Source organism: Parus major, chromosome 20 (assembly GCF_001522545.3).
Source record: "Parus major isolate Abel chromosome 20, Parus_major1.1, whole genome shotgun sequence".
NCBI classification, from domain to species: domain Eukaryota; kingdom Metazoa; phylum Chordata; class Aves; order Passeriformes; family Paridae; genus Parus; species Parus major.
The window spans coordinates 5167046-5179768 of NC_031788.1; the positions used below are offsets into that span (position 1 = coordinate 5167046).

At 50.2% G+C, this 12723-nt stretch overlaps 1 protein-coding gene across 1 annotated transcript in view; it reads left to right on the forward strand.

Moving 5' to 3' along the window:
- Nucleotides 1-9892: 9892 nt before the first annotated feature.
- TOP1 (DNA topoisomerase I) overlaps nt 9893-12723 on the forward strand; it is a 66241-nt gene continuing 63410 nt past the window's right edge. The window contains exons 1-2 of the mRNA XM_015647597.3: nt 9893-10036; nt 10533-10557. Of these exons, the coding sequence (XP_015503083.1) occupies nt 10004-10036; nt 10533-10557 (58 nt within the window). The 5' untranslated portion in view covers nt 9893-10003. The remainder of the gene's footprint in view (nt 10037-10532; nt 10558-12723) is intronic.

Sequence of the window (12723 nt, forward strand, 5' to 3'; positions counted from 1 at the left end):
CAGGCAGGGCTCAGGGTGCTGCTGGGATGGGCTGAGCCATGCCACGAGCACTGCAGAGCAGCAGCTGACCATGAGCTTTCAACCACAAAGCCACCCATCCTCTTTCCCCGGCCCCATCCATGCACACATGCTCTCCATGCCAGCTCCATCCCAACAAAGCAGTCCCTGTTCCCTGCTCCATTCCCAGCTCCTCCCCTAAGCCCCAGCCCTGCCAGTGCTGGATTTATGAATGAGTGCCCTGCTGTGGTGCCAGCCTGGGGTGTCTCACTCCAGGAGGCACAGCAGGATTTTGCTGACATCAGGAGCAGCACAGGATGGGAATGGCAGAGCTTTGGGGTGCCCATCCTGCACCCCGCAGAGGGCAGAGTGCCATGCTCCCCTCCCAGCCCCAGCCTGGCCCCATGCCCACTTGCTGGGAACTGTTTTGGATTACAGCTCCTGAGCTGCCTGTGCCAGGTTGCCAGCTGGCACCACTGCATGGGAAACAGCTCCTGAGTCCTCACGTCCTGGCACAGCAGCACAGGCTGTGTTGGTGCTGCTTCCCTCTGCTACTCTGGGCTGGGAACTCCAGCCATCCAAGGGCTTTCCTGGGAGAGAGGCATCCCCACTGCTACGCTGGGACCTCGGGCAGGCAGGCAGGCAATCCAAGCAGCTGTCCTGCAGCCATTCTGCATCACCACGCTCAGCACTCTGTGTTTTTACCAGCAGCTAACACAATGCAGATGAAGGATGGCTGATTTCAACACGCTCCATGCAAAATGAAGACATGGAGCTGCCAAAGCTCTCGGCAGCATCACACGCTCGAGGCACATCGTGTAAACCTGACAGTGACAGCTTGTTCACTTGCCCAACACCTTGTGTGCCCAAGAGCTCTTCCCATACTCCTGGGAAAACCCTTCCAGCACCTCTCTGAGCCAGGTCAGGGCTCATCAGGATGCTGTCACTCAGACACTGAGCTCTCTTACATCTCATTTTCTGCTGGTGTTGATGCTCAGCACCCACAGCTTCCCAGGAGCCAGGATTTCACCCTGTGCTTCCAGACCACGCTGGAAGTGAGTAACTGCTCGGGTGTCGTGTGTCCCCTCCCCTCTGCATGTCTGGCTTCCTGGAGCTCTGCAAACCTCTCTTAACAAATCTTTCTTGCTGCTTTCAGAGTGGCTTTGGCTCAGCATTGTGCCAGCAGCTGGCCCACTGTATTTGCATTTATTTCTTCTGCATCCTGATTGCTCTAAGTATGATCATCAAAACACAGTTCCCAGCACTGCAGGGGCTGTGGTCTTCATGGGCAGAATGAATGGAAATTGCTGCTCTGTGGCATTTCATGGTGTACAGCCACTCTGACTCCCTTCTGCTGCATCTGGAAGGTCTTGGAAAAGGAAAGAGGGGCAGCAGCCACCAGAGCTGATGCCTGGCTTGGAGGTGAGAAAGGAGTTGGTCCCACCTGGGTGGGATCTCACTTGGTGCCTGGAAGCAGACAGCAGTTGTATCTCCATCCTTTCCAGAACCTTTCTTCCTCCTCCTATCACCCCCACAATGTCCCTGCTGGCTGCTCCCCTCGGAGCCAGAGTCTGGCAGCTGCAATGGGCTGGTGGAGCCTCTCCTGTGTGCCTGGGGGGAAATATGTGCCCCAGTCCACAGCAGCAGAAACTCAGGGAGACCAAGAGCTGGACAAAACCACTATTGCTGTCTTCCCATTCCAGCTCCAGGCTCTGAAGTGACACTTTCCCATGGGCTCCTTGGTACTTTTATTTATTTTTTAAGGCTTCTTCACATCCACGTGGCTGGGCTGTGATAGGAGCTATGCTTTGTTCTGCCACCAGACTGCTTTCCTGCAAACACACCGCTTATACCAACCCTACAGAAAGATATTTAAGCCTATATTTCAAACCACCTACTTAGAGCTGGCTAAGCCTCTCCTTATAATTGCATCTGCACACCCTTACTTATTACCTAGAGTTAATACTCACATATCTCCATGATGAATTCAGAGGTGCACTAGCCTGATAAAAGCCCTAGGAAGTCATCTGCTGTCTGTGTCACAGCCTGCTGCCAGGAGGTCTGGGGGCTGCATGCAAGAAACCCTCAGACACACTAAAAGCTCCCTGTCTTGAGGAGAGCTGATCCTGCTGCCAGCTGCCTGTGTGTGTGCCCAGAGCAGCTCTACCCCCTTTTCCAAGCAGACACCAGGGGCTTGCACAGAGCTCCTGTTGTTCTAGGAATAGTAGCAAAAGATAAGCATCCTCATCAGCATCAGACAGAGGCCTTAGATAAGGATAAATACCATTTTAGATAGCTGGCTGTCCACATCTCTGAGCTGTCTTCACAGAATCTGAGCTTTCTAAAGCAGTGATGATTTTTGCCTAGCTCTCTCTCTGGTGACACAAATGTTGAGTGACATAGATGGTGCAGACCAAGGACTGGATCTGCTGGACAATTATTTTTCTAGTTATGGTTTGTGTGCTTTGCCTTGCTCCATCTTGCCCATCCAGATGTGGACATGTTGAACAGGGTTTAGAGGTTATCACCCACCGTAAGAAGTTTATCCCAGAACCTTGGCATGGGAGGTGATTGCATCTACCCTCCTGACCACTTACCTGCCCCATTTTCTGGCTTCATCAAGAAAAAAAAATCTTTATTAAAGGAAAAATGTTGTTGTTGTTATTATTATTGTTGTTGTTATTGTTATTATTAAGCCAGCAGTTTGTTTCTCTGACCCAAAGATGTAATTCACCCACAGTGTAAGTTCCCCTTAGCATGGAGAAGTGCTCACATAAGGTCTAATCACTGATCTAATTAAACTGATTTGCTGCTGTGTTAAATCAGTGCAGCTATATTGAGCAGATCAGGTCTATGTTTCTATTCCACCTCATCTTAATAAATGATAATATAAAGCACCTCCAAGACATCAGTGTGAAGAATTTAAGCAGAAAGTTACATTTATTATTTTATACTTAGTCTCAATATTTCTAGGATAGGGATTTTTGAAAGGAGGTATGAAATCCTTGGCCTTGACAATATTCATCTCACATATTATCAAGAGCTCTACAGAACATGAAAATATTTCTTAATGTTCCAGAAGGGTTTAGAGAGTTTAAAAATCTAAATTCCAATGAAGATAACAACCCTCTTTTAAAAATAAAGGAAAAAAAACATGCCAAAAACCTCATTATTTTAAAAATCAAGTTCATCACTATTTTCATTCATTATTTGAGATTGATTATTGTTTCCTTATGAAGTATCTTCATTACTTCCTCCTTGACAAAATTACATTAAAGTAGTTATTTCCACTTGAGGTTTTGGTGGATTTCCTGATCAAGGGTTCATGCTTTGGTTTTTGTAGCTCTGTTACAATACTAACATTTCAAGTTATTTTAGGAAAGATTTATGTTCCAGCAAAAAACCATGACAAATATATTTAAAGCCAGTGATATGGACATTTTTAAGCAGGGCTATTTAATGTACAGATTTGATCATTGGATTTTCAGAGCCAGCAGCCTTAGCCTGACAGCAGGACAGCCCTAGGCTTAGACACAAACACCCCTCCAAAACATTTCCAGCCTGTTGTGATGCTGCCTGTGGACATTGCATCCAGCTGTGACACAGAATTCATGGTTATCACCCAGGCTGCAGCTGCTGCTGGCTCGTGGGTTTGCTCTGTGGGGTGAGCCATAGCAGTCCTGCCCTGGATGAACAGCCCTGACGTGTTCTGCACTTGCCTCTGCCAATGGTTCACCACATCCTGATATTAATCCAAGGATCTGCATCCAGGCTGGACTCAGGCACAGTGTGATGGCCTGGGAGGGGATGCTAAGAGCTAACGCACCTCCAGGGAGAGGAGGGACCTTGACAGACCCCACCTTGAGCTACAAGTGCTCAATAATGGCAGCATTAACCAGGCTGATTGGCTCAGACCTGAAAATGTCCCCACTGCTTTGGATCTCTCCTGATCAGCAGAGGACCCCAGACCTGCATTTCTCACCCTGTTACCTAAGTTGGCAAGGAGGAACCTTGAGCCTCATGTGCCAGATGATAAGTTGAAGCACAGAGAGCCCAAAAGGAGGGTAACCTACAACAGACTCTCCTTAGAGTAGGGAGTTTGCAGCCCCAAAGGCAGAGCTGGTTCTCTAACTCGCCTTTACCAAATGTCAACCCACAAGACCTTCTGGTTTATTTTATTCTTCTGCCAAGAGGGGACCAGGTCTATCCAGAGGCTGGGAAGAGACACAGAAGAGAGCTGAGGCACTCAGGGAGAGCTGTCAGTGCCTTTCTGTCTATCCAAGGACTGTGCTGGAAGGAGTGCAGGATGGGACCCCCAGACAGCTGGGTGCACCAAGAAGGACACAGCACTCCTGGGGCCATCCCTGCCATGAGAAAGCAGCAGTTCAATGAGCACAGAGACCAAGAGAAAGCTGTGCCAGAGCAGGAACCGAGCAGCCCTCGTAGCCCTGTGAGTGCAGCGCTCTCCTTCCCACTGGCCCCAAATGCATGGTGCCACCAAAGCTAATAAAGCTGTTAATGGGGCCACATGTCACCTCCTGACTAAGGCATACACAATTCACACCTCAGGAATGCACCCTCGTTTGGCCGGATTCCTCTCCAGCCTGGAGGGCAAGCCAGCTTAAGGTTAGTTCCCCACATTTTAGGGCTCTCTTCCACTGAATTTTCCAGGCTAGACTGAGCTTAGGCTGTCCCAAAGCCCTCCAGCTAAAAGCAGGTTTTTGGCATGGGACAGGAGGGCAATGGCACACTGACACGTCACAGGGAAGCTGTGCCAAGAGTCTCTGCTGAATTTCCATTGCTTGCCACTGACTTGAGCAAAGTCTTTAGAGGCTCCTTTTCTAAAGCGTTCCCGAGTTCAGCAGGGCCAGTCTCTGGGATCTGTCTGGACTGGCACTTGGAGTGACGAGTATCAGAGCTCCCGTGGATTTTGGATGGGTTTAGGCTGCTTGGATCTCCTGGAGTTGGGCCCAGCATTCTCCACATGGCGCAACTCCAGAAATGGAAACACTCTCAAGTGAGCAGTTTCTTTCCCAAAATGGGGATTCTTCTCTCCTTTGGATGGAAAACAGTAGAGACAAGGGAAATATTATCTCATTGTACTCTGAAGGAGAGCCATTTATTAACTGTGGGTACCGAATTTAACTCTGGGTATTTTTAAATAGCAGTTCTGATGTGAATAGAAATGCTTGGACACTTTCCTTGCAATGTCAGGAATCTGCATCACAGAATTATGTCATGTTGTGAGAAACAGCCACTGAAATCAACTACAGAAGATAAAAGTGAAACCAGCTAGCCTAAATTCATGAGAAATTCATTGCAGGGGCACAGATTATATGAAATGGCTCCTTATCTCAGCTGTATTTGCAACATGTGAATGCTCTAAAAGAGCCATCCTATTGCCTCCCACGCCTGCCACGTTATGCAAGGGTGGCTTTTCTCACGTGCTCTGGGGCTCCCAAGGCGCCCACGCTTCGCTGCCGGGAGCCCCGTGGTGGGGTAATCTCCAAATACTGGGCACTGAGTGTTCTGCACGGCAAAATGGAATGGCCAGGCTGAAGCAAGGTGTTGTTTATGGGATTCTCATTGTTTTCTCAAGCAGGAGAGTAATTTTATTTGCTAGGAGCAGGAAGGCAATGAGGCACAGAGGGATATGTGTGCCTGATTGCGTTTGGTGTTACACAGTGGCCATGCAGCAGCCACAAACCATCACGGCAGATGTGTGTGCATGTGCTGGGGAATGTTAGCTGAAAACCCAGGAACATGCTCTTTGGATTATTATCCAAATGTTCTCCTTTCCATTACACCCTCTCTACCACTGCTGTCTCCCTTAACCAAGGCAAATGAGGACATAATAAACTTCAAGTGATATCAGCTATTGTTTTCTAACTGGTAATTTCCCAGGACTTCTGCAAGCTTCTCCCATCCCAGGTGAAACTCAGTAATTAAGACTGACCTTTGAAAGCTCCCACTTACAATCCTATGTGCTGGTTCTGCTTAATTTGTTCCCTTGCCTTACATATAAAACTGTGAATAATTGCTGCAGTTTATTAAAGTGCATTTCTTTCAGAGCACTGAGATCATTTAGTTTCAATGCATCCGACAGTACATAATAAGTATGAGTGTTTTGAGCAGGTCATGCTAATGAAAAATGAGTGGGGAGTCGTGTATCTGACTGTTCCTATTTTGTACCAGTGTCACTCGGTTCTAGAGACAGCAGGTTTACAGGATGACGCCAGTTGGGAATCCTGCACATCAGGCAGGTCTCTGGCTGTGAAAAAAATGTACAGTAGCATTAGAAATATCCAAACCATAGCTCTTAAAATGGGCTGAGACTAAAAAAAAATCATTACAGGCCTTTAAAAATTGGACTTTTGGGTTTAATTGTGTTTTGTAAGTGGCTCTTTGTTACCTCTTCACAAGCAAAATGCACTTGTTTCATATTCATATGGAGAGAGTTTGTTGCTTTTTATTTCTCCTAAAACATAAATACTAGAAACTGGCTGCTGCCTCTGACAAAAGTAGGGATTTTTACAAAATCAAGGAAATCTAAACAAGTGAACTTGGATCTGTGGGACTGCTAATAAAATTGAACGAGCTGGCAGTTCAGGAGAATTAACTGAAGGAGCACAATGTAGATGGCTTCACCTGAGGCCAGCAAGGCTTGGGAAGAGGGCTATGGAGGGTTTAGGAGTTTGGATGTTGAGGTTTCTTGTCTTGTGTTGATCCGTGCAGAAGAGTGGGGACTCAGGCTGGAGCACGGTGTAGGATCCCATCCTGATACATCCTGCAAACCTGGCCAGGAAAGCAGCACCCACCTCCCTCACCCAAAACATGCACTCTGAGCACAGCATGAGGCCCCCAGTGCACAGGATAAATCAAATCTCACAATTCACCAGGATCAAGAACTGGAGGCTTTTCCATGGTTTTGTAGCCTGGATGATTTATGATTTAATTTAAACACATAGTTTCCAGCTGTTTCTTTTTGCAGGCAATCACCTAGGCTGCATTAACCCGATGGTGATGTACTGGTCCCAGGGAGCCCGGGACTGAGACCACAGCTCTCAGAGGTGTGAACTTCCCCCATTTATCTTGATGGGGCGTGCACAGCTTCGCCAGGGAAGCAGGTCCAAGCACGTTAACCCCTTCACTGCCAGCCTCCACCGTGGAAAGGGCTGGTTAGAATCAGAATCTCCCAAGCTGGAAGGGACGCACAAGGATCACCAACTCCCACGTAGGACAGCCCCAACAATCCCGTGTGCTTGAGAGCGTTGTCCAAATGCTTCTCTAACTCTGGCAGGCTTGGGCCCACAACCACTTCCCTGGGGTGTACAGTGGTGTGTCTTGTACGAGGCTTCCTCCATATCCCAAGGGATGCCAGCGTGGAAGGGGGTGAGAGATGTTCAGCCTCCTGGATGGTGATGCTGCAGGTTATAGGTTTGGAGATCAGAAGGTTTTTCATCGTACAGCTCATTGGAACAGATGGGGCCACACAGGTGTTCTGTTTTAATGTGTTTTGAACAAGCTGTATATTTCCCTGCCTCTTGGGTTCTAAAAACAGAGCAGGGGCTCCCTGAAGGCTCCAGGATAACCCTATGGAAAACTGGGGACAAAACAGATCACACAGAATGGCTGGGTTTGGGAGGCACCTCTGGAGAATACCTAGTCCAGCCTTCTGCTAAAGCAGGCTCACCTACAGCAGATTGCACAGGTTTGTGTCCAGGTGGGTTTCCATATAGCTCCAGAGAGGGAGGCGATATAGCAGCAGATGGGAAGCGATTCCTGGGAGACAGCTCGCTCTGGCTGGAGCATGGCTGGCTCAGCTGCAGGTTCCCTCCATGGTGCGTGAGGTGTTTGCCAGCAGAGCACAAGGTTTTGCTTGTCACTAATGGCTCTGGCACTGCTGCCGCGGGAGCGCTGCTTGTCAGGACCTGAGATACCAAACTGGGAAGCTCCCTGTTCCTCCGGAGCTCTCCCAGCCGGCTGTCAGCAGGCTCCTGCCGGCAGCGCAGCACTAAAGCTCTCGTGTGCCGGTGTCGGGGGCTCTGCTTTGCAAACGTGCTTGCAAACGCTGGTGAAGGTGGCAGCTGCTGGAAGGGGCCGTGCTGCCTTCCCCTGCACAGGGCTGGCTGCAGCTGCAGCGTGCCGGGGGTGGTGGTGGGTCCCTTTCCTGCGGCAGGCACAGCCACCTGAGCAGGGCTTCTTGGGGAGACAAAGGTGTGAGGTTTTAAGTGAAATTGCTGCTTCAAAGGAAGAGCTTTCAGGAATTTCTAATGTTGGCAGGAGGTGCCAGCCCGCTCCCAGGCTGTCCCAAAAGACACAGCCCTGCAGCCCTGGATGGCAGCGAGGAGAGGCTCAAACCCAGGGCAAAGCCTGCTTTCACCTCGTGAGCCAGGGGCACACACCTCTTCCCGGTGTCTGAAACAGCCCTTTCATTATGTTTATATTTAAAAATCTAACAGTGACTAAAGCAGTTTGCATAATAAACAGCTCCAGAGCCAGAAATATTTGCCTGCTCTCGGTAAAAAAAGGAAGTCCTCAGATCCTCTTCTGAAGACGGTAAGAAAGTGACAGAGTTTTCCCTTTGCAGGATATAAATATGCAGTGCAAATAGGTGGCTGCTGTCACTGCTTACATTTTGATGTATCTCTTCAGATAGCCTGGCAGCGCCAGGTTATTTTAGTGTCAAATCAAAGCTCTGGTTGTGTAAAGAAGCTGAGGAAAGGTACAGTCTGTGTTGCAGCAGAGGATGGAAGCTCCAAGAAGACTGGAGGCAGTCCTGTGAGACACGTACCAGCCATGCATACTAAACCTGCCATTTAGTACACCGACAAGAAAACCCGTTTATAAGAGCTGCTGCGGAACAGAAATAAATGTCTTCAGGTTTGGGTTGAAGAAGGAGGGGTGTTTTTCTAGGCAGGCACGTGCTTCATTATCACATTAGCTAAAAGAAAATAAAGCTGTGGCCCCCTTTTACCCTCCATTTCGTTGTAGGAGAAAGAAATTTTAAGAGCCTGCTTATGCCAGGAGAAAAACCTTGCGGGCTGATCCCTTTTTAATGTTCTTGTATGCAATGCACCAGTGCTGTCCTTGACTTAAACGAGTCAAGTGAGTCAAAACCTGCCTGGTCTGCATCCCCCCTCAGCATCTCCCGGTGCTTCCTGCGGCCTCGGCACCCCAGCCTGGTGCGGTGGCGTACAGAGACCGACAGCGAGGGGTCAGCCACAAGATAAGAGGCTGATACCGAGGGGTCTGCGGGACAGGTGCGCACACCCCGCTCACCTCCTCTCACTTGGAAATGCTCAAATTGCCCATGAGCTGGTGCCTGTCGGGGGGTCTGGCGCGCCGGGACTTCAGGGGAAGCCCCGAGGGCCTCACAGCCCGTGGGGTGCGGGGGTGTCACTGTGGGGTTATCGCGTGGAGGCAGCGGAAACGCCTCCCCTCAGAGCCGCCCTCCCGCCATGCGGCCCTGGGGGCGGGGCCTCAGCGCAGGGGCGGGGCTTTTATGCAAATACAACCGGCGGGGCGGGGAGGCGGCGCATGCGCGCTGGGATCACGGAGCAGCACGGTTCTTACACAATGCACCGGGCCCGGCAGCAGCGAGGAGAGGGCGTGGCCTCGCATGTAAATGAGGGCAGAGTTTTGGCGCGTCTATTGGAGGAGGGAGAGGAAGAGGCGGGACCGGATATGTAAAGCAGCGAGCCGGCGTAGCGCGCGGCGGGGGGGGCGGCGGGTCGGAGCGGTCATGCCGGCGGGGCGTGGCTCACATGCAAATCATGCCGGCTCCGGGGGGCGTGGCTCGGATGCAAATAGGCGCGCGGTCGCTTCCCACCCCCGGCCCGTCAGGCCTCTCCCCGCCGCTTTAAAAGGCGCCGCGCCTGCGCAGAACGTCGAAACCGGGACTTAGTCTGTTACACAACCGCGCTGCGCTCCCCGCGTCCCGCTCCGCCCGGCGCTCCTCTGCCCGCCGCTCCTCCCGCTCCGCCCGGCCGCCCGCGCCTCCGGCATGAGCGGGGACCAGCTGCACAACGATTCCCAGGTGAGTGCCCCGTGCCCGCCCTCGGGGCGCGCTCCCGGGGGACCCCCGCCGCGGTGCTCTCATCCGCCCGTGCCGGCCCTGAGCTGGCCGCCTCGCCACCCCCTGTAGCCCCAGCGGGGGGACCGTGCCCTGCGGCCGCCCCCGTTCGTCCGGGCAGAGCCCTGTCAGCCCAGCTGTCCCCCCGCGGTGGGATGGGGGGCTGTGGGAGCGGGGCCCCGCGTGTGACCCCCTGGCTGGCCGGAGAAGGGGAGGGGGCGGCTGCCGCGCTCCCCCGGCTCGCTCCCCTTGGGGGGGCTCGGGAGGGATCCCCCCATGAGCTGTGTCGGGGCCGGGGGGCGCTTCACCCGTTCCCCCATCACCTTCCGCATCGCGCTGGGCTTTTCTCATTTGGTATTTAATTCCCCTAAAAATGAGGGTGAGGGCGGGGGTGGGGGTCCCCCGGAGCGCCGCGGACCCGGGCGTGCTGACGGTGTGTCCCTGTGTGCTCTCCCCGCAGATCGAGGCGGATTTCCGAGCGAACGGTGAGTGCGGCCCCGGCGCGCCCCTCGCACAGACATGGCGTCCCAGAGACTAAGTCCCGGCTCCGCGCTCACCGGCCCCATTGTTCCCATCGAGCTGCCAAAAGCCCCCCTTTCCCGGCGGGATCGGGCCCTCCCGACCCCCGCCGCCCCGAGTGGGGGCACCGCAGGCCCCCGATCCGAGCGCAGCGGCTCTGCCGGGGTCGCCTTTGGGCCCCGATTCCTCCCTGGAAAGTCGCCTTGTCGACGGTCGGGACTTAGTCTCTGCGCCATTTTCTTTTTCTCTCTCTCTCTGTGGCTTTTCTCTCCTTCTCCTCCTCCCCGAGCTGCCGCCGAGCCGCCTCTGCAGAGGCACCGGGCCGCCATCCCCGGCACCAGCCCTTCATAACCGAGGGGAAAGCAAAGTTTTAACTTAAAAAAAAAAAAAAAATTAAAATCTCAAGTCGCTTTTTTTTTTTTTTTTTTTTTTTTAATCGCAGGTTCCCTCCCCCCACTGCTCCCCGTCTCTGTTCCTTTGAGGGAATCTCTCCCTTCCCCTAAAATGAAAGGTGATTGCAACATGTTGCTCTTTAAAAGAAGCTGCATCATCCATTTTAAGATCAGTCTTATTTTCTTCCTTGCTATTTAAATGATGTGACTTTACCTTGTTAGAGGAGGTTTTTTAAATTCAAATAAAAAACCTACTTTAAAAAACCCCAGCAGACCATAGTGTAGACAATTCCAGAAAGGTAGATAGCATCACTTCAGGGACTTTGCAAGCTAACTTAATTTGGTTCAGAAACATTTGCAGGCGTCCTGTAATTACATAAATATATATATACACTTATATATATATAAATTTTGTATATGTATATATTTATATATGAATATGCTTACCTGTCTGTATGTGTGTATATATATATTCCATTATATATACAGGCATACAATATCTTTTCTAAGTCATCAGCCTGATGACTGCTAACTTTTTCTGATAATTTATTCATTTTTATAGGAAGCAAGCTAATTGCAAGCCTGCCCATTTTGATAGGTGTCAAATTGAAGGGCTTAAGTAGGAGGAAGGGGAGTTGAGGACATACAACCAACCTTTGTGTGTGTTTGTGTTACTGTCACTTTTTGGGACGTGTGAGGATCTCTGAGCTGTCCCCTGACTGCTGAGGTGGTAGAGGACAAAAAAGATGGTTGAAAATATCTGCTTGACTTATAGTTACACTAATTTTTAGAATGCTTTTTTGGATGATGTCCACGTGCCTGGTTGCTTTGTAGACTCTAGTGCATGTAAATATTTACAGATCTACGCTTGCGAGTACCTTTCTTTCTGTCACTTCATTGGAATGTGATTGTGTGTGTGCAGCAGGAGCAGACAGTATCAAATATGCAGGTTTTGAATTCTTCATTTCCATTCTGAATTTATAGCGGGGCTCTATGAATAATTCTTATCAGGGAAAAAGGGTGCAGTGGATCTCCCAAGAAGTACGGGTGTAACTCTTGAAGCAATTTAAATACAAGCTTATGTAGGAATGTTTGTAGTCTTCTTATGCTGGAAAACACTTGCTTCGTCTAAGGATCATCTTAATTTAGGGAAAAATACTCACTGGTAAGCTTTAATTATTTAGTACTGTTATACATAGAGGAAGTGATGTATATTTGACCTTTCGACTCCATCTTCCAATGAACCTTTCGGACAGATTTTTCTCTTCTATTGTGACCATGTGCTGTTTTATTCTTCTAAGAGTTTTAGTCATACAGCTCTTAAAACTCCTGTGGTTTTTATTTCTACCATGTGTTTAAGGAATTCAATACAGAAATTCAGAGTAAGACACCTTGACAGAAAAACTGAATTCCTGGTAAATCAAGCACACCCAACAAATCCATACCAGTGTAGGCATTATCACCCTTTAAGTCCTATTGTAATTATTTGTGGCAGTCATGTAACATCATTGTCATTGATCAGAGACCCCTAAACCCCAAAACCCTTTTCAGCACTGGAAGGTACGTGTAACCCTGTTAGTCTTGCTAAGGGAATAATGCTGAATAGACACTGCACTCTCTGACCTTGGGACCACCCCAGATCTCCCTGAAAACCTCTGCTTGCTCTGAGCCTTGTTTCCTCTGCACAGGAGCTCTTTGCACTCTTGCGTCGGGAATTGTCGCACAGAGATGAGAGAGCAG